The 20,158-nt window shown below is 44.0% G+C and overlaps 1 protein-coding gene across 6 annotated transcripts in view; it reads left to right on the top strand.

The window, feature by feature from the left end:
- Syne2 (spectrin repeat containing nuclear envelope protein 2) overlaps positions 1-20,158 on the top strand; it is a 293,751-nt gene that overhangs the window by 209,036 nt on the left and 64,557 nt on the right. For 5 of the 6 annotated variants that reach the window (XM_040742911.1, XM_040742910.1, XM_040742908.1 and 2 more), the window contains exons 68-80: positions 839-967; positions 1,630-1,751; positions 2,091-2,232; positions 5,047-5,178; positions 6,785-6,937; positions 7,031-7,240; positions 8,591-8,692; positions 10,204-10,323; positions 10,477-10,677; positions 12,154-12,327; positions 13,656-13,787; positions 17,999-18,195; positions 19,201-19,333. In XM_040742911.1, coding sequence (XP_040598845.1) covers positions 839-967; positions 1,630-1,751; positions 2,091-2,232; positions 5,047-5,178; positions 6,785-6,937; positions 7,031-7,240; positions 8,591-8,692; positions 10,204-10,323; positions 10,477-10,677; positions 12,154-12,327; positions 13,656-13,787; positions 17,999-18,195; positions 19,201-19,333 — 1,947 coding nt within the window. The remainder of the gene's footprint in view (positions 1-838; positions 968-1,629; positions 1,752-2,090; positions 2,233-5,046; positions 5,179-6,784; positions 6,938-7,030; positions 7,241-8,590; positions 8,693-10,203; positions 10,324-10,476; positions 10,678-12,153; positions 12,328-13,655; positions 13,788-17,998; positions 18,196-19,200; positions 19,334-20,158) is intronic. The other variant, XM_040742909.1, reaches the window with a different exon arrangement.

The raw sequence follows: 20,158 nt of genomic DNA, 5'->3' as shown, positions 1-20,158 counted from the left end.
CCCTGTCACAAAATAAATTAATAAAAATATAATAAAATAAAAATCTACTTCATAAAGACAAAATCCTGCTTCCAGGGTACTTTTGTTTCTCATTTAGAAATATGTATCTATACTGATCAGACTATCTGTATAGTTAAAGTGTCTTCACGGTATCTAAAGCAGTCCGTGTTTCTAAGTGAAATTAGAATCTTACAGTGGATTTCACGGTAGCAGATTTGCAGGAAGCTTATGAGTGGTTCCTCTTGGGGACTTAGATTCATAGGAATGAGGGTGGCTGTGGGTACAAGGGTTATGCAGTCTCTTTGTCATCCTGAGGTTCCCCTCTTAAAAAAAAAAAGTAAAGTAGCCTGATGGTGGTAGCACACGCCTTTAAACCCAGCACTCTGGAGGCAGAGGCAGGAGGATCACTGTGAATTCCAGGTAAACCTGTCTTCCAGGATAGCTAGAGCTACATAGAGAAACTCAGTCTTGAAAAACCAAATATATACATATATATACATACATATATATATATATATATATGGATACTTTATAAACATAATACTACCCCTTTTGGCTCTTTGCTTTTGTTATTGTTGTTTGTTTGTTTGAAAAAAAGATAATGAATTTCCTGACTATTATAAATTCATTAGGCAAATTAGATTGAGTACATAAGATGATCATCTCACTAAATGTAGTAGTTCCAGAAGTCGATAAGAAATACATTAAATTGTGGTAAATAACAGTACTGCATTTACTCTGTCCTGTTCCTGTGTTGGTGGCTCAGCTCATTGGGTCTTTTTAAGTTAGTCTGCCACCGTGGAACACATATATGTTGGTTTACATGTTGGTTTTCCAGCATCCCACCCCTCTCAAGCTACTGTCAGAGCCCGACCCCGTCCTGCAGTCAGCCAGCCTTTCTGAGCTTGGATCCGTCCTAACCGAAATGCCACAGTTCAGTAAACAGAAGGATGTTCCCCAGGCACAGGTAATTCCCACCCTCGCAGTTGTAAGGAGGGGAACCAAACTTCCTAGACCCTGTTTCTCTTGGGACTGACACCCGCGCTGCCATTGGGGGGCTGCATTCTGACTGAAGTATGGGTGCTAGGGCCTGAACAGCAAGCTGAGTCACAGCAAGCTAAGTTTTGAACTTTGTGACTGCATTCCTCCTGCCGTTTCCACTGGGGACAGAACCTTGATCCTTCAGTGGACCGTATGGTAAACCGAGTGACCACCTCCAGGGCAAGCTGAGCTCTTTATTTTCAGCTCTGCTTTGATAATTGTGTCATAGCATGCTCACTGGTAATTTCTCCACGTGCGTCCAGTAGAGCTTAAATAACATTTGCCTATTGTGTGATTATTTTATGGTTTGGTTTGTTCATTGTATCTTTGGGTTTGTTGTCTGTCTGTTTGCAGTGCTGGGGATGGAGCTCAGGTCCCGCCACATGTGAGGCAAAAGCTCCCACAGTGTGCTGCAGCAACAGCTTTTAGCTGAGTTTTGGGGAAATAGGTGGTAGTGAGCATAAGCAAATGAGAAAGAAAAGCGGTAATGACCTGAGGGGTGCAAACCTAGATTTCAGCAAAAGACATGATAGGGTGCTAAATGAAAAGCTCGCTCGGTTAAGCCATTTGAATTGTATTCACTTCCAGGCTGTGGAGTTAAAACCATTGGAGCAGAAAGATTTAATCAAGTTCACAGAATTTAATGCTAAGAAAACGTGGCTACAGTATTGCCAACAGGATAAAGACGCAAATCAGCTATCAGCTTCGAGGTAAAGCGTTTCTAAAATTCTCTTATTATTTAATGTGTGTGGGTGTTTGGCCTGCCTGCCTGTCTGTGCACCATGGCATGCCTGCTGGCTGAGGAGGCCAGAAGAGTTATGGACAATTGTGAACCAACACGGGTGCTGAGGATTGAACCTGGATCCTCTGCGAGAGCCGAGAGTGCTCTTAACCACCGAGCCGACTCTCCAGCCCTCCCAGCTGCTTTTGGATATTTACTGTGGGGAGAATTGTTTATTTTAAAATTCTGCATGAAACATTGTCTACATGTAAAATGAGATTTTTTTGTGTCAATTCTTTTCACCCTTTTTTCTTTTCCTTCTCAAAAGCAGCAAGGTTCCTAGCTCTGGAAATGCAGCTCCAGATTCAGCCTTGCCACCCCAGGACCAAAGTGGTGATAAATGGCAGTATCTTCACCATGAACTTACTTCAAGACCAAATTCCCCAGGGCCTCAGCTCGTGGAGCCTCAGGTCTGTGTGCTTCCCTGTCTCGGGAACCCAGCAAGGGCTCATCTAGTAACCTTGTGAACTCTGCTTGGTGTATCGGTTTGTTCTCAGAAAGCAAAGGAACCCTGTGGCTTCTTCCCCTGGCCACACCCAACATTATGCTCCTGTAGCACCTGCTTCCTGGTCATAGCTCACTGGCTATAACTCTCATTTGCGTATCTGCATTGGTCTGTGTTCCTGGGACAGACCATCTTAAGGGAGGGCAGATGACTTTGACTCAGTTTCAGGAGGTTATTGTGAAGGGGAAGGCATGGCAGCTGGGGCAGCTCCCTCTATAGTGGCAGGTGTCTGTGATATGGCTTGTTCACATCTTGATGGATCAGGAAGAGAGGGGCCACCAAAACAGGGCCAGGCTGTTACCCTCAAAGCCTGTCCCCACTGGCCCACATCCACTAGAAAGACATATCAAAGTTTCACTGCCACAGCAATGCCAGCAGCCCACCAGGGACACTCCAGATTTAAACTGGAATGGTCTATGGTCCCCAATAGAAGGTCAGAGAAGAAAATCCCTGTCTGCTTGGTTCACATCTGAGTGCCTGGCATAGTACCTATGAGAACCTGGAGTCTTAGTTACTGTCTGTCGAATGGGTAGCATGCACTAAGTTTTACAAAACACCTCTAGAATGGTGTGTGCATGCCATTCACTCATCAGAAGACACTGTAGAACCTACCGTGTGTCAGCTTGTGCAAATGGCAGGTTTTGTTCACACTGAGCTCTCTTTGGACAGGGAATGAGTGAGTGGGAGTGGCCTGACTTAGCTGTTCTCAGGCATCAGGTTTTATCAGTTAGCTATACACTTAGATGGCCTGGGCAAAGATCCTTAATGAGTTCCTAATCTCCAGTCTAGTGGGAATGCAGTTCCTTTTCAGAACCTTATTTACCCATTCAGAGTTGAATTAGCCTCCCAGCTTGTCTGGGTTTCTCCTGATTAATCATGCTTAAAACATGTGTATGTAAATGTCTTTTAAAACATGTATGTTAGCGTCTTTTAAAGTACTATCAGTTCTTTTCCCTGGAGAGTCTTCTACTACCACAGCCTGCTTTTAAGTTTGTCAGTGAGTTCCTAATTTTCAGACATGCATGCAGTGGATTTTGATCGTATTTACTTTCATTTCCCCCCAACTTGTCTGATATACACCCCTACTCCCTCCCAACTTTATGACCCCCTGTTTTAGAGCCCACTGATTCTAATTTGTGATGCCCATGTACTTGGAGGTGTAGGGCCATGCAGCGGACCGTGAGGTCTCACGGGCTTGGCCTTGACCATTTTGGCACGACCATTGCTGTTATAAAATAGTTTTTCAATTGAGAAATTTACTCAAGACTCATTCTTCCTTCTAAATATGGTTCATTTCCAATGCTTACTTGCCTTTTCAATAACAAATCAAATGTGACTCTCTCCCTAATAGTGACTGACTTTTAGAGGTGGGGAGATATAATGGAGGTTTGAAACGGGGTGTCTCTGTGTAACCCTGGCTGTCCTGTAACACACTCTGTAGAGCAGGCTGGCATTGAACTCAGAGATCCACCTGCCTCTGCCTTCAGAATATTGTAATTAAAGGCACACACCACCTCTGCCCGGCTTTTTTCCTAATTGTGATTTGTATCTCATTCTAAGAGTTGGCTATGGGGCTGGAGAGATGGTTCAGAGGTTAAGACCACTGGCTGCTCTTCCAGAGGTCCTGAGTTCAGTTCCCAGCAACTACATGGTGGCTCACAACCATCTATAGTGGGATCTGATGCTCTCTTCTGGCATAAAGGCAAACATGAAGATAGGGCTCTCATACATAAAAATAAATGAATAAAATCTTTTAAAAAAGTGTTGGCTGTACAAGGAGCCAACTAGTAAATGAACTACTATATAGTAAATAGACTAGTTAAAAACTGGCTAAGTAGCCAGGAAGTGATGGCTCACACCTTTAGTTCCAGCACTCTGGAGGCAGAGGCAGATGGATCTCTGAGTTTGAGGCCAGCCCAGTTTACAGAGTGAGTTCAAAGACAGTCAGGACAACACAGAGAAACCCTGTCTCAAAAAAAGGGGGGGAACTGGCTAAGTTTGTGGTTTGAATATCTCTTCTATTAAATTGAAAGATTAAATTGAGAATGTTAACTCAATAGTTGAGTACATGCCTAGCATGTAGAAGACCCTGGGTTCAATCCCTAAAACTGCCAAAACAATAAATAAATGCATACACATTTGCATAATCTATAAATTAGTGGCTTTATTGGTTCCTTTAATTTTTTGTTTTTTTTTTTAAGCAGCTTGAGAGAGACAGACACCATGCAACAGAGTTCAAGCAAAGGGTTTTTTTTATTATTACTAAGGGAAAAGGACGGTAAAAAGGGGAGAAGGGAGGTGGAGACAGGCCTCTGGGGACAGGAGCAGTGGGAAAGAGGAAAGAGAGGTAGAGAGGTAGAGAGAGAGAGAGAGAGAGAGAGAGAGAGGGGGGGAACAGATAGAAGGAGAAAGAGAGGGATGGGAGATGGGCAGGGCCCTTTTAAGAGGGAACATAGGGAATATGCACAGGTGGTGCTCTTAGTGGCTGCAGCTGAGGGCATATCCTGTCAGAACCCCAAAGGCAGGACAGTATAAATGCTTAAATACTAACAATTGTGTTTTCTCCCTCATTTAATATCTAAATGGATTTTTTAAATAGTGACAGTGTACAGTAGAGAGGGTACCTGGGAAGACTGCATGCTGAGGCATTCTTATCCCATTTACATTAGCTCTTGCAGCAGCTCATGCTATAACTAATTAGGTTTCTCTTTTAAAATAGGTGGTCACAAATACCAGCACTCTGCCCAGTGTGAGTGAGTATAACTTTAGATGCCCTACTGCTGACGAACTACAAACTTACACCACCCAGCTTGAAGATCTACGTCAAGAAGCAAACAGCCTTCAGACACAGGTAGAAATTACATACTGTGAGTTTTTCTCATTGCAGTAACATTCTGGAAAAAGAAAGACAGGATGTCATCATTGCACATTGGTCATAATTTCCTTCACTGGACAAACAATAGAGTCACAATAGTCTTGGAGTTAGAAATGGGATTTCTCTTGCTTGCCAACTGTGGTTATTCATGTTGTACTGGGAATTGAATCCAGGACTTCGCATGCTCTAGGCAAATGCTGTCTCATTGAGCTCCATGCCCAGCCCTTTGCCAGCTCTGGTGAATTTTGCAGTGGCTACCTAAAACAGTATGCACAGACCTCTGAATCTGAGCCTACAATCAACAAGGGGTGTGTGTATGTGATTAGTGATGTCTGCAGAGTGCCCTGGGATGGGAAGGATGGGAAACGAACATAGGCAAGGTTTCCAACCTTGAGTGAGCTTATTCTGAGTGGTGTGCCGGGTGATGTTAGGTATTCTTCAGCCAAGGCAGGAAGGAAATGAAGCACACATGAGGTTGAATGGAAGTGGACTAGTTAAACGACCTAATTAATAACTTAGGGGCCATGGCATACAGCTCAAATAGTTTTAAACTAGTCAGGAACTCAAGGCAAAGAAAAAGATTGTTCTGCTAGCTTATGCTAAAGTGGAACTGTGACTCTCCAACCTACTAGTATATGGCAGCTCGGCCCCAGGGCCACCCCTTGGAAGTGCAGTTATCTAAGTGACCTCAGTGTTCACAGTCAGCCCATAGCTGACACTTCTGAGTCCCCGCTTTCCACAACCCATCTCTATCTTTAAGGTACTTGGCCTTCTCTTCCTAACTAACCCCCCAGCTTGTCTCTTATAAGTGTCCTTCTCTTAGGTACGTTTAATTAACCCACTGTCTCTACATTAACATGAGGACAAGCTGCAGGTGAGGTAGTTCATGCCTGCTATCCCAGCACTCGGGAGTCAGAAGCAGGAGGTTTGCAAGTTCAAGATCGGCCTGAGCTAATCACAGCTTGAACATAGCAAGGCCCTGCCTCAAAAAATGTGGAGGGAGGGAACAGGAGGAGGAGACTTGCAGCTTCACCTGGATGACCATGCTAAGGGGGACCCTCGCCCGGTGGTCCACCTTTTAATTCCATTCAATACTCAGTTGCCTCATATTCTTTAGCGTCTTTAACTCAATGTTAAAAAACATCTTCATTCTATTTATTTATTCTACGGGACAATTCACAGGATAAGTAGATTAGTTCACCAGTTAATAAAACAGTATTTAGTCAGTCATCTAGCAAGCATTGGTTAGAACAATTTATGGTAAGTTTTTCAGAAAGTAAGCCTGGAGAGATGGGTCAGTGTTTAAGAGTTCTGCTCTTTCAGAGGGCTGACGTTGAGTTCTCAGCCACCGTTATCAGGTGACTTACTCCTGTAACTTCTTCCAGGGACACCTGCACTCCCATGCATATACCCCCACACAGACACACACACACACACACACACACACACACACACACATAATTAATATATAAAAACAAATTCTCTTTAAAAATGTAATACAAATTGCACACTCTGATGGAAATGTGGAAAACATGGGTGCAGGAAGTCAAGGAATCCTAACAATTTATTTTTCTTGACTTAGGAAAGTATGACAGAAGAAACATACGCCAATTTGGATAAAAGATTATTTGAACTCTTTCTGAGCCTCAGCCGGTGCCTGGGCAGTGTGGAGGAGCTGCTGCAGAGACCTAGGCTGCTCAGAGAGGATGCCTCTGCCCAGCAGGCGCTCTTTGAGGTAGCGCAAACGAACGCACCTGTGTCTGGTTTTTCTGTAGCTGTAGGTCAGGCCAGAGCTCACTGCCTGTCTGCCTTCCTCTCCATCTTGCAGAAACTGGCTCTCGAGTTGAAGAAGCTTTATTTAGCTCTGGGCGACAAGACGGATGATCTTCTGAAAGCTGTGACTTGGCCCGGCAAGAACACCACCTTGCTGTCTGGATGTTTCCGTGCTCTGAAAGTCAGCCTGGAGCGCACCCAGGCAAAAGCTGCCTGGAGAAGCTCCTCCCTGAAGGCTGGCCTTGACCACAGCCGCAGCTATCAGGTGTGACCCTGACTGTGCAGCCAGGACCCTCAGTTGCCATCAGTTCTCACAGGGTGTGCTGAGGGAGATAATGAGCCTGCCTTTGCTCTTGGTGGGGAGACTGCTTGAAATGAGCCCCCCCAAAAGCTGTGGGTGTCTAAGATGATCTAACATGTTTCTTTTCTTGTATTGCATTTGCCACTTTGAGAGTGCCGTGGAGAGTGGTTTTATTTAACTTTCTAGACCAGAGATTGGTTACTATTTTTGACAATTCCATGAAAGCCCAGAACCTCGATGGATTGTTAAGGGAGGGGTCTTGAGGCAGACGAGTTAGAAAGCTGCTAAAACTGCATAATGAAAAAGAAGTGAAACAAAACACACTTAACAAAGGAATCTGGCCCATAAAAAGCAAACCTAAGGGCTTGGGAAGATACCTTCATGGATAATAGTGCTTGTTATAAAAGCAAGAGGATCTGGGTTCAAATCCCCAACAGCCATGAAAAAGTCAGGCATGGCCATACATGCCTGCAACCTCAGTACAGGGGGCAGAGAGAGGTGAATCCTGGGAGCTGGGTGGCCATCCTAGACAACAGTGAGCTTCTGGTTCAAGGGGAGACCCTGTCTCGGTGATGATGATGGTGATGATGATGATGTGGAGAGTGATGGAAGAAAATACCTTCTTGGCTTCTGCATACAGTTGCACATGTACCACATACATACAAAACCCCACAAAAGGGTCAAACCAACCAACCTGAATCCAGGAAAGCTTCTAGAATCCAAGTAAAATATACATAAGGGGGACAGAAAATGTCAGCACCCAGGGGTGCAATCAGCCAAACCCAGGACAAGTGGCTCATATTTTCTTACACATAGGCATCCAAGAGACAAAAAAGAGAGCAGGGGAGCCAGCCAAATGAAAGAGATGCTGTCCTGGCCTACATTCTGTTGCTGTGATAAACACCACAGACTGTTGTGACACAAAGACCTCAATGATTTCCCACCAGAAAGAAAAATTATAAGCGATTACAGAAGTATGCACCCTGTCTGGATAATTAATCACTTGAAGGAACTAGTATAGATCCCAGGGAGTATTATTTTTAGAAAGATGGGGTGTTTTCCTTTAACATAGCACTGAAGTACTGATGAAATGACTCGATGTGTGGTATTTGCTTCAAAATAATCCGAAGGGAAGGGAAGTGAGGTCTAGCTGAGATCCAGGGACAGGGTGGGGGTCAGTGACAACTGACCTCAAAGATGGACTGTGTGGATGCCTCTCTTTCTATATGTTGAAAATTTCCAGAATGTTTCAATTAGTATTAATAGGGAGGGAAGGTCTAAACATGATTGATCATGTACCTTTTTCATACACAGAATGAAATAAAGCGATTATACAATCAGCTCGTTAAGAAGAAAATGGCTTTACAGCAGTCCTTGAATGAAATAAGTGGACAGAGTATTGATGAGCAGCTTCAGGTAATCATTCAAAAGAGTCCAGGTGAGCCTGACCTCAGGCCAGAGAGCCTTGGGCATCAGCTGCTTGTCCAAAGCACACCCGTTGGCAAGTGTCGGTGAAGTTGAAGTGATCATTCTAATGAGGACAACTAATATTGATCTTCACACGCATGGCTTCCTGAAGCATAATGTTTTAAACGAATAGAGTTCATTTTCACCTGCCAGTGAGCAAAAGTTAAGTGTCTACAGTTGTCAAAGGCCAGTGAGGCCCTTACCTCCTCCATTGAGGGGCCAGTGAGGGTTTTAAGCACAAGTACTCTTCCATTCAGCAAGTTTACCTTCAGTTATTGAGCTAACATTGAGAACCCACTATGTTCTGTTGCATCTCTAAGATCTGGATTTGTGTTCTCCATGAAGAGGTAAAATGAGAGGCTGGGGATGTGGCTTCATTGGCAGAACACTGGCTATCACTGCATGAAGCCCAGGATTTGATCCCCAGTACTGAATAAACCAAACATGACAGTTACCTGTAATGCCATCACTAGGAAGCTGGAAGCAGGGGGGCCAGAAGTTCAAGGTCATCCTCAGCTATACAGAGAGTTTAAAGCCAGACTGGACATCTTGAGACCAAACAGGCAGACTGATTGAAAGAACCCTTGCATGATGATAGATCTAGCAGAACTGTTTGAGGCTGGAGCTGGCAGCAGTGCTTGCCGTAAAAGCTGTAAATTGCCCGAAGCCCATCGAATTAAACAGTTGCCTGTGACTAAAGCTGCAAGCACGCTTAGGATGAGATGGCATACCATGTCCCTGTTGAAAGGGAGCCAGAGAGCTGGGGTATAGCTCGTGGTAGACACTTGCCAAGCCTGCATGGCTTCTGGGTTTCATCTCCAGTAGCACAGAAATGGATGGTGGTTGATGTTGCTCTGTTCTTTTAGTTTCATTCGGGATTTTTGGGAAGGGTCTCACTCTTCTACCTGGCTGGCCTTATATTCAGCAGACTCTCCTCCCTTAGCCTCCTGATGATGTGCCACCACTACTGCTAATAATTGATGATGGTGGTGACGGTGGTGACAACCCTGGCTGGTCTGGAACTTACTATTTAGACCAGGCTAGCCTTGACTTCCTAGAGGTCCACCTGCCTCAGCCTCCCAAATGCTGGGATTAAAGGTGTGCACTACTACCCCTGGCCCAGGCTAATTAATTTTTTTTTGGAAATTGGTTATGTAGTAGTTTGAACGGGTACTATAGGATGCACCTGAGGTTCAGGGAACACAAATCCCCCAGTAGACATGCATGCCTTGTTTGGTATGTGCATAGAATGCATTGGGAACCAATTCAACTCCGGCACTTCCAGGGAGATGGACAAGGAGACCTGCACGTCGGTGGGAGGGGGTGTGTCATGGCAGGGCTTTCATTTCCCCCCTTCATGACATTCCCACGGCACATCAGCGTTTGATTCCGTTTTAACCGCTCTTCGTGCTTCCCGTGGTATTAAGGGTTTTTCCTCTCTCGTCTGGTTTCTCACTTAGAAAGCGGATGTGCACACAGCGGAGCTGCAGAACTCCGAGAGGCAAGTCGCCAAACTGAGAAACGAAGGAGAGAGGCTCCGCTTCCCTCATGTTTTACTCCAAGATGTTTACAAGTTAGAGGTGTGTGGGGGCGGAGAGCATCATTGAGCTCTATGGACGTCTGTGTCCAGGACAGGGCTTGGGTCTTCCACCGAGTGTTTTGCTGTGTTCTTTGTCTGACTGAGTTCCCCGGCTGACTGAAATGCTTGTGCACATCTGCTCCCTCCCTTTCAGGATGTTCTTGACAGTATGTGGGGAATCCTGAGAGCCAAATACTTAGAACTCAGCAGCCCGCTCCTCTCCAAGAGCCAGCAGGACGCCTTGCTTCAAGGCATGGCAGAGCTAGTCAATATTGGAAAAGAAAAGCTTGCAACTGGCCCTTTACAACTTGTCAAGAGTAAAGTTGCTTTGCAGGCTCAATTACAAGATCACAAGGTAAGTGCCTCTTTGGTGACCTGAGCGTCTCTGGTGGCCTGAGCCTCCAGTTGTTCCTGGAGCACACAGCATTCTGCTCACAAGCTCCTTCAGCATCTTCTCACCTGTGTGGAGCTTTTGATTGACTGAGAAGGCAGACATTTTATCAACGAGTCTTTGAGCAAGTCTACAATTAAAAGTATGTTCATCGTCTGAGGCTATCTAATAGGAGGAACTGACATAGGTTAGGAAAGGCCTCCCTGAAAACTGCAATCATTTATAATCTAATGCTTTAATCAGTCCTCTCATTCTCCATTCATTTCATTCTACAAAATTCTCTTGATCAGCCTAGCATGGCTGTACAGACTTTTAACCCCGACACTCAGTGGGTAGAGGCAGGTAGGTCACTGCAAATTCAAAGCCAGCTTGACCTATGTAGCAAATTCAAGGAGGACTACATTATAAGATCCTGTCTTAAAACACACACACACAGAGAGAGAGAGAGAGAGAGAGAGACAGAGAGACAGACAGAGACAGACAGAGAGACACACATACACACACACAGAGAGAGAGAGAGAGAGAGAGAGAGAGAGAGAGAGAGAGAGAGAGAGAGAGAGAGAGAGAGAGAGAGAGAGAGAGAGAGAGAGAATGCACATGGTCCCTATTTCAGCTAAGACCTTTGGTAAGGTTTGGTCTAAACCTTAGTCTAAGAAAATTTAGAAGGTGAATACTGCACAATGGGTCAGAGGAAGAGGGGAAAATACCCTCACAGCGGTGTCCAACCTTTTGACATTGTGATCTCATTATCATCAGCAAAGTTTGTACTGAAGAACCAGGTAATAGAATCAACCTCCTTTCCCCAAGGTCATATATTTTAAATGAGCTTAGGATTTTGTGTTGGGCTGTGTTTGAGAACTGTCTTCTACCTTGTGTGGCCCATGGTCAAAGGTTGGACATGCCAGTGTGCGCTGGGCCCCTTGTTGACACTTTTATTTATTTATTTATTTATTTATTTATTTTTGGTTTTTACGAGACAGGGTTTCTCTGTATTGTTTTCAAGGCTGTCAGTCCAGCCCAGCCTCGAACTCACAGAGATCCGCCTGCCTTATGATAATCCCTTTTCCTACCCTTAGAAGTGGACAAATACATAAAAGGTTTGTAAAAGTGTCGGCAAGGGGCCAGGCAGTGGTAGTGCAAGTCTTTAATCCCAGCACTGGAAGGCAGAGGCAGAGGCAGGCGGATCCCTGTGAGTTCCAGGCCAGCCAAAGCTACACAAAGAAACCCTTTCTCAAAAAACAAAAACAAAAAAACAAGCAAACAAAAGTAAAAGGGGGGGGGGGGAGCCGTAGAGCCTTTACAGAGAGTGAGGCCTTGGGTTCACCGCCCAGTACAGGAAGAAGGCTGGCCAGAGGAACTTGGGTAAAAAGTGAAAATGACTTGGCTTTCATAATTTTCCCAGTTCACCAGTAAATATTAGAAACCTTTTGGATATTGCAGGGATTTTTCCGGAAGCTGGTTGCTGACATGTTGTTGATTCAAACCTATTCAGCAAAAATGTTTCCACGTTCATTACAAAAGGGAGAGGTATTTGGGGCTGAACAAGTGGCAGCAGTGAAAGCCTTGGAGGAAGAGGCCTGCCTGAAGGGCTCTCAGCTTCAGAGCTTGCTGGAGGTAATCTGACACGGGACCTCTGTCTGAGCTGGGCTTCCTGGGCTCCGCCCACTGCAGGTGTCGGGCATCAGTGGATGGGGACACACCAGTGAGGAAGGCGGACCCTGGTCCAGCTGTGACTCCTCCCTGCTTCATTCAGGGTCTGCTGGGACTCCTCATGCGTTGATGCGCTCTTCCTACCTGTGAACGGGTAGCATTGAAAGCATGTGACAGCCGTGGGTGAGATGGTTTGGATGAAGCAGTCCACAGTTCACAGTCTAGTGGCACATGGTTTTTTATTAGCATAAATGCGCAAACTGTGCTAATTCTGCCTCGGTTTAAAGAAGAATCAGCCATGTATATATAGAGTCCCTTTCGGCTTGAAGCTTTCACTGTAACTCACGGAACCATTTATAGCAGATGTTAGCCCATAAAGGAAAATTTTAAAAGGAAATGTTCAACTTTATAATGCTACAAATACAGCATTATTTCCTGGTGACAGTGTTTATTTTCTAGTTATGCTGTCGAATTGATTTTAAAGTAATGGTGGTTTTTAAACAGTTTCATGGACCCAGTGAGTGCCCCGTACGACAAGTGGCTGCTCATTGAATAGCAAGGAGAATTTCTGAGGTGGTTTTTCTAAGAGACACTGTTTAATGTCATTACTCAATTATTTAGTGCTTAGGAACCCTAGCCAGGGGGGCTACCATGGAAATACGGGAAGATAGGACAACATATTCTGAGCACCACTGAGTTAGGACCAGGCAGCACTAAGGGTAAAAAAATAGTCATGGAGGTGGGGAAGCAAGCCCCGCCCCCAGCTGCCAAATCCCATGAGCTCAGGCAGGCTGTCAGATAGGTGTCAGGTAGTTCAGTAGATTTGGGGGTTGCATCAGAGAGGCAAAACAACCTGATGGAAGCTTCCACTGCAAAAAGGCTTTCTGAAGTTAGCACCCTGCCTCTCCCAGCAAGAACAAGTCTCCCTTCCATGGTTAGGACTTTACACCCCATTGCCCAGTTTCACAATGCTAGCATGAAGCTCTAGTGCCAGGCAGGAGGCCTGCCTCAGTGGTATAAGCCTTGCCCACTTGTGGGACCCTAGATTTGATCCCCAGCACTGCAAGCAAATAAACACATACTATATCAGTGGGATTTTTTTAAATTGTTTTTTTCAAAAACAGTACAATTGTGTCCCACCGTTGACAGAGTTCTTTCTGATACCATGTCACCTCTCAGGTGCACCTGGAGTCTACATAGGACCCATGTTTCAGTGTCTTCAGGTCTCAACACTTGTTTTTGGCTTTATGATTGTCATTCCCTGGAGCTGATTCCTGTTGTCTATTGTCTAGAAATGGGAAGAGTTTGATGACAACTATGCGTCTCTTGAGAAGGACTTGGAAGTTCTTATCTCTTCGTTGCCCTCTGTGAGTTTGGTGGAGGAAACGGAAGAAAGATTGCTCGAAAGGATTTCATTTTACCAGGTAGCATACTTTTTGGTCCAACGCACCATGCAGACAAGGCTGCTGGGTTTCAATGCTGAATGGTTGACTTGAACTCAATGTTATTTATCACACCACCCCGGTAGCTGTATCCAGGAGGATGTGGAATCTTCAGCATAAGCATAGGTCTGGATTGGGGTTAAGACTTTGGCTTGGATTCTGGCTCTATTCATTAGCCATGTGTGACCTTGTTTATAAATCCTAGCTTCTTCTTTGTTATTTGAAAGTTTTATAGGTGCATACAATTTATCTTAATAATTTCCATCTCCCATTGCCTTCTTCCAGCTCTCACCAATCCCTAATATATCTCCCTTCCAACTTCTTTGATTTATTTTTTTAAATAACCCACTGAGACCAGTTAGTCCACATAGATATGGGGGCATCTTGCCCATGAATGATACCCTAAAAAGTAACCCTCCTTCCTCCAGTGGCCACATACTGGCAAATAGCACCATGGTCAGGGGAAGGACCTTGGAAGCCCCTCCCAGCTCCATGCTGAAAAAAATACTTTAGATTTTATTTTTACTGTGTGTGTGTGTGTGTGTGTGTATGTGTGTGTTTGCATGTGTGTGTGTGTGTATGTGTTTGCATGTGAATGCAGTGCCTGTAGGGTCCAAAAGAGGGCATCATATCTCCTGGATCTGAATTTATAGGCAGTTTTAATCTCTCCATTATGGGTGCCATAGGAACTGATCTCTGGCACTGTAAAAGCAGTACCCACCCTTAACCACCAAGCCTCTCTACAGCCCCATGCTATAATTTTTAACTGGCTGGATCCTGGGCAGGTCTTATGCAGGTAATCATTGTGGCTGTGAATTCATGTGTGCAGTAGTTGCAGTATGTCAGAGGACAGCATTTCATAGAACTCATCCACATCTTCCATTCTCTTACGTTCTTCCTGACCCTCCTCCACAGTGTTCTCTGAGCCTTGGAATGGGAAGGGAGTAGAAATGTCCCATCTATGGCTGAATGCTCACAGTCACTTATTCATTATTTATTAGTATAGAAATAAGATGAGAATAGAAAGAGCTTCTAAATATATTTACAGTGTAATTCTTATTGTATACAGCCCAGGAGGCACAGAAGATCTGTTGTTACCTGCCTCCAGTGTTATAGAAAGTCTTCAGGCTAGCTTTGTGCGTGTGCACATGCAATTACAGGATTACACACGTGTAATCCAGCATTCCAGAGATTGAAACAAGAGGACCTGGGATTCACAGTGAGATCTCAAAACAAAAGGGGACAGTGTGAGGCAATGACCTTGTCCTGGGGTTGGGACACTGTGTTTGTATTTGTTCTAGATCCACAGTTAGATAAAGCTGGATCCTTTGGGGTTTCGTGGAACATAAGGGGTACAGAATGTACCATCCAAACACCTAGATGAATACAGTTGAAAATTAAACCACAGTAGCAAGAAACAATCTAGCCTGTCTATAAACCCATTAATCAGGAGGCTGAGGCAGGAAGGTCTCTAAGCTTGATGTCAGCTTTGACTACAGAGTTGCATGTTTGTCTCAAAAAAGCAAAACAACAAAAAAGGAAATGACCTAACGCAAGCCAATGTAATGTGTACCTGATTGTTCCTCTAAAATGTGAGTAGTATTCTAGTGAATTTGAAATCTTCTACTTTTGTGTGTGTGTGTGTGTGTGTGTGTGTGATATGCATGTATGTACAAAAGTGTACACCCATATGTATCTGTGTCGAGGTCTGCTTCCTCTGTTGTCTTCCATAACGGTTTGTTATTGTTGTTTTTTGTTTTGGTGGTGGTGGTGGGTTTTTTGTTTGTTTTGTTTTTGAGACAGGGTCTCACTATGTAGCTCTGGCTAACCTGGAACTCACTATGCACATCCAGATGGCTTCAGAAATCCACCTGCCTCTGCCTCCTGAATTCTGGCATTAAAGGTGTGCATGACTTAGGACTGGAGAGGTGGCTCAGCAGTTAAAAGCACGGGCTGCTCTTGCAGTGGACCCAAGTTAGATTCCCAGCTCACAACCACCTGTAACTCAAGTTCCAAGAAATCTGATGTCCTCTTCTGGCTTCTATGGGTACCAGATATATACATGGTGCACATACATACATACATACATACGTACATATATACATACATGCATGCATGCATGCATATATAACTCATATATATATAAAGTAAAATTTTAATTAAAATGTGCATACCACCATACCTAACAGACCCTTATTTTTTGGTCCTAGAGCTGGCCATTTCAGCTAGGCTGGCTGACCAGTGAGCCTCAGGCATCTTCCTTTCTCCACTGCCCCAGTGCTGGGGTTACGGGTGCCTTTTCCCACTTTTACATTGTCAGTTGGGGTTCAAACTCAGGTCCTCATGTGTGCACAACAAGGGCATTTCCTCCACCATCTATGAGCGCCTTTTTCAAAGAAGCAATTATTCTAAGCCTTCTGAACAAACTCTTCATCCAGAAGTATACTGTATCCCTCAAAGTGCACCTCACTTTAGCCATTCATAGTCCCTTGGAGTCACAGAGGTTTGGGTGTCCAGCCAATGTGGTCCCTTTGGTTGGTGGAATCTGGGCCATGGAATATAGGTGATAGTTGTGCAGCCTCTGAAATGGGACAAATTCATCTTCAGAAGCTGCTTGGAATCAAAAATCTCCCTCTGGCCAGCATGTAGTCCCTTTCCTCTCTGGGATGAAGGCATCAAAGCCCTCAGAGGGCACTAGGGATGTGGTTCAGTTGGTAGAGTTCATTGCCTGCCATTCATGAAACCCGCCCAGGGTTTAACGTCTAGGGCCACATAAACTGGGCAGGGTAGTGCATGCTGAGTAATCCTAGCATTTGGAGGTGGAAACAGGAAGATCATTATGTTCAAGGCCAACCTAGTAAAGGTGAGCCCTTATCTCCATTCTCTGAAGGAATTGGCACTGTGTGTTAACTTCTGATATGCATATATGTGGTATATATACACATAAAAAACAGAAAAAAAGAGCTTCTCAGAGGTGCTGTAAATGGTAAATTAACTAATACATAAGGCTTAGAAAATGACAACGCATTTTGTAATTGATTTTGGACATTCTGTCCTCGCCTACAGGTTCAGCCAGGGAAGGGATAGAATTGTAGATGGGAGTGGTAAGAAGAGAATGAGAAGAAAAAAAATGGTAATTTTTCAAGAAAGCTTAATTGGAAAAATAGCCAAAGTTCTATTTTGATAATAATTTACTTTTAAAGATTAAACAGCCACCAGGTAAGTGGCATTAGCTGAACCAAGCAGTGGAGATAATTGCAGTTAGACGAGCTCTCTTCAGGGGGTCAGTGTATCTGCAGTTTCGAAGGATTTTGTTTTATGTGCATGTGAAGTTGGATTAATAATGTGCCTTTTTAATTTATTCAAGAGTTCTTTTCTCCCTCTTAGTCCTCATATTCAGGAGCATCTACACCTGGCCTTCGTGTCTTGTGGGTGATAGATAATTATCTTCAGGTTTATCCCCCTCCCATCTAAGTTTCACTTTGCAAGGCTTAGCAGCTGGGTGTGGACTGACAAGGGAGGGACCGCAAAGCCAGGTCCCTTCTTAAGAGGGCTGTGCACACCAGGATGTACTGAATTGGTGCATCTCCTGGTGTTTACAGAGGCATTGGATATCCTGACTTCTATACTTTATGTAATTTATGTCTAAGATTTCCTGATTTTCAAAACAATCTTCGTGTTGCCTGGAGAGTTGGCTCAGTGGTTAAGAGCACTGGCGCTGATGACCTGGGTTCAATTCCCATCACCCACACTGGCACTGGTTCCAGGGCACCACTAGTTCCAGGGGATCCAATACCTTCTTCTGGCACCAGGCATTTGTGTGTGTAGCACAGATAGATAGGTAGACAAAGCACCCGTGCATGTAAAAAGTAACAATAGTATTAAAGACATAAGTTAGAAAAAAATCTGCATGTGAAGCCAAGCCTGGAATGGTAGGTCGTGCCGATGGTCCTGCTACCGAGGAGGCAGAGTCAGAAGGGAGCCTTCATCCAGGTGTTCGGAGCCAGCTTGTAATCTCAGTATTCACAAGGCTGAGGCAGAAGCATTACAAGTTTGAGCTACATAGTAAATTTTCAGGTTTGCTTGGACTGTATAATCAGACCTGGTCTTATTAAAAAGAAAAAGAGAGAGAGACTAGATGTGCAGATTTTATTTAAAATGATTCATTCTGTGATTTTTTTTTCTTTTTGTAGCAAATAAAAAGAAACATTGACGGAAAGCATGTGCGTCTCTGCCAGACCTTGAGCTCAGGCAAACAGCTGGCTGCATCTGTGAGCTGCCCTGAGCTGGAGGGCCAGATCACAAAGCTAGAAGAGCAGTGGTTGTCTCTCAACAAGAAGATTGACCATGAGCTCCACAGACTACAAACCCTTCTTAAGCATCTCCTCAGGTAGGCTGCCCTCGAGATTGGTGGTCCCCCACATTGCACCATGTTCTCTCCAATTGTGCTAAGCTCTGTTCTTGGTTCTCTAGCCTCGAGATAATATTCTAGCAATGTCCGAGAGCATTTGCACATTTCTGCAAGTGTAAGGAATTGCATCCCTCCAATTCCTAGGATATGTTCTTACTGGGATGTTGTCCTCTCACCTACTTCCAAAGATTTAAAAAGTCTAAAAATGCCAGGGTGGCGGTATCACAAGCCTTTAATGCCAGCTCTGAAGAGGCAGAGGCAGACGGATCTCCAAGTTTTGAGGCTAGCCTGGTCTACATAGTAGGTTCTAGGACAGCCAGGGCTTCACAGAGAAACCCTGTCTCAAAAACAAGAAAAATAAGTTTGAAAACATTTAATGACTTTAGCTCAGACTTCTTTGAGTCTTTTGACTTCTTCGGAGGATGTGGTATGTTGTATGTTTGCCCAGAATTACCTTGACTCATCAAAGGGTAATGGAGAGCATAGAGAACATTTAAACCTCAGTCTCATCCCTGCCTCTCAGAGGCTGTCTGAGCTAAGCAAGTTTAAAAGCTATAAGGAAGATGGTGTTCTGTTTGGCTATTTCCATCATATAAGATACAACAGTATGTAGCCAATGACAGTGTGCCGTTGAGTACCATCTACAAATGCTGACTTTATTTTCATTGTAAACACATAACTGCAGAACTCTGATGACCAAGCTGATCTCCCTCAGGGTAGACGGGCAGACTTTGGTATAGCTGTAATAAGAATGTTTTGTACTTTTAAAATGCCTCTTCTTGATTATCCCTAATGGAGCTAAGACCATTGAGCTTGGGGCATGGTTTAAGACATGATAGAGTACTTATAAATGCCATGGATTTCTGAATAATAGTGCTGATCAGGGAAATAAACAGTAAAATAATAATGACACACACCCACACACCAGTGTGTGTCATCCCCAGATCAAGTTTCTAATTTCCATTCTCGGTTTGCTCCCGTTAGTTACAGCCGGGATTCGGATGAGCTGACCAGGTGGCTGGAATCTTCTCAACAAACTTTGAATTACTGGAAAGAACGATCCCTCAACGTGTCTCAGGACCTGGATACGATCAGAAGCAACATAGACAGCTTTTTTGTAAGTTGCTGGTCACACTACTGTTTCAGAATAAATATCAAGAAAAAAGTATCGGGAGTGCTGTGATGATCTCTGCTCCCATTTGTGGGCAAGGGATAAGGTGTGTGGACAAGGTGTGTTCTTAGAGCTGTCTGCTTATATGTAAAGTTCGCTCAGGCACACCATATTTTATTAATAGTAAAAGATATAGCCAACCCTCAAACTGCCACCTTCTAGGATTATTATTTCATGGAGTTAACAGATGCATGATTTTCAGTTCTTGTGAGAATTCTCTGCTCAAGTTTTGGTTTCATTATTTTGACTGGGGAAAAAGTTTTCTTTCACAACAAAATGAACTTACTAGTCCGAGATGTAGTTCATTGATGTACCTAACAAGTGTGTGGGCACTGAGGTGCCACCCCCTAGCACAGAAACTATGCATAGGATCTATACTAGTTTGTTAGGTGCATATGAAATACTTTCCCTTAGCCTTTACTCTCTTCTGTTTTATAGTTATGGCTACTCACTTTGATATTATAATATAGGTTTTTTCAATACTCTTGAAAGAACCTATAATAGGAAAGACATCAAATATTTTATTTGAAAATTGATTCCAAATTTCTTATAAAATTAGCCATTGAATATGGCTAATCTAACTTCATGTGTATGAGTGTTTTCCCTGCATATATGGATGTACACCACATGTGTGTGTATGCCTGGTAGCTTGGAGGTCAGAAGAAGGCATCAAATCCCCTGGAACTGGAATTTACAGATGGTTGTTACCCACCAAGTGGGTACCAGGAACTGAACCTGGGTCCTCTGTAAAAGTAACAAGTACTTTTAATT

Source organism: Mesocricetus auratus, unplaced genomic scaffold (genome assembly GCF_017639785.1).
Source record: "Mesocricetus auratus isolate SY011 unplaced genomic scaffold, BCM_Maur_2.0 Super-Scaffold_15014, whole genome shotgun sequence".
Taxonomy (NCBI): Eukaryota; Metazoa; Chordata; class Mammalia; order Rodentia; family Cricetidae; genus Mesocricetus; species Mesocricetus auratus.
This window is presented reverse-complemented; position numbering and strand designations above follow the sequence as displayed.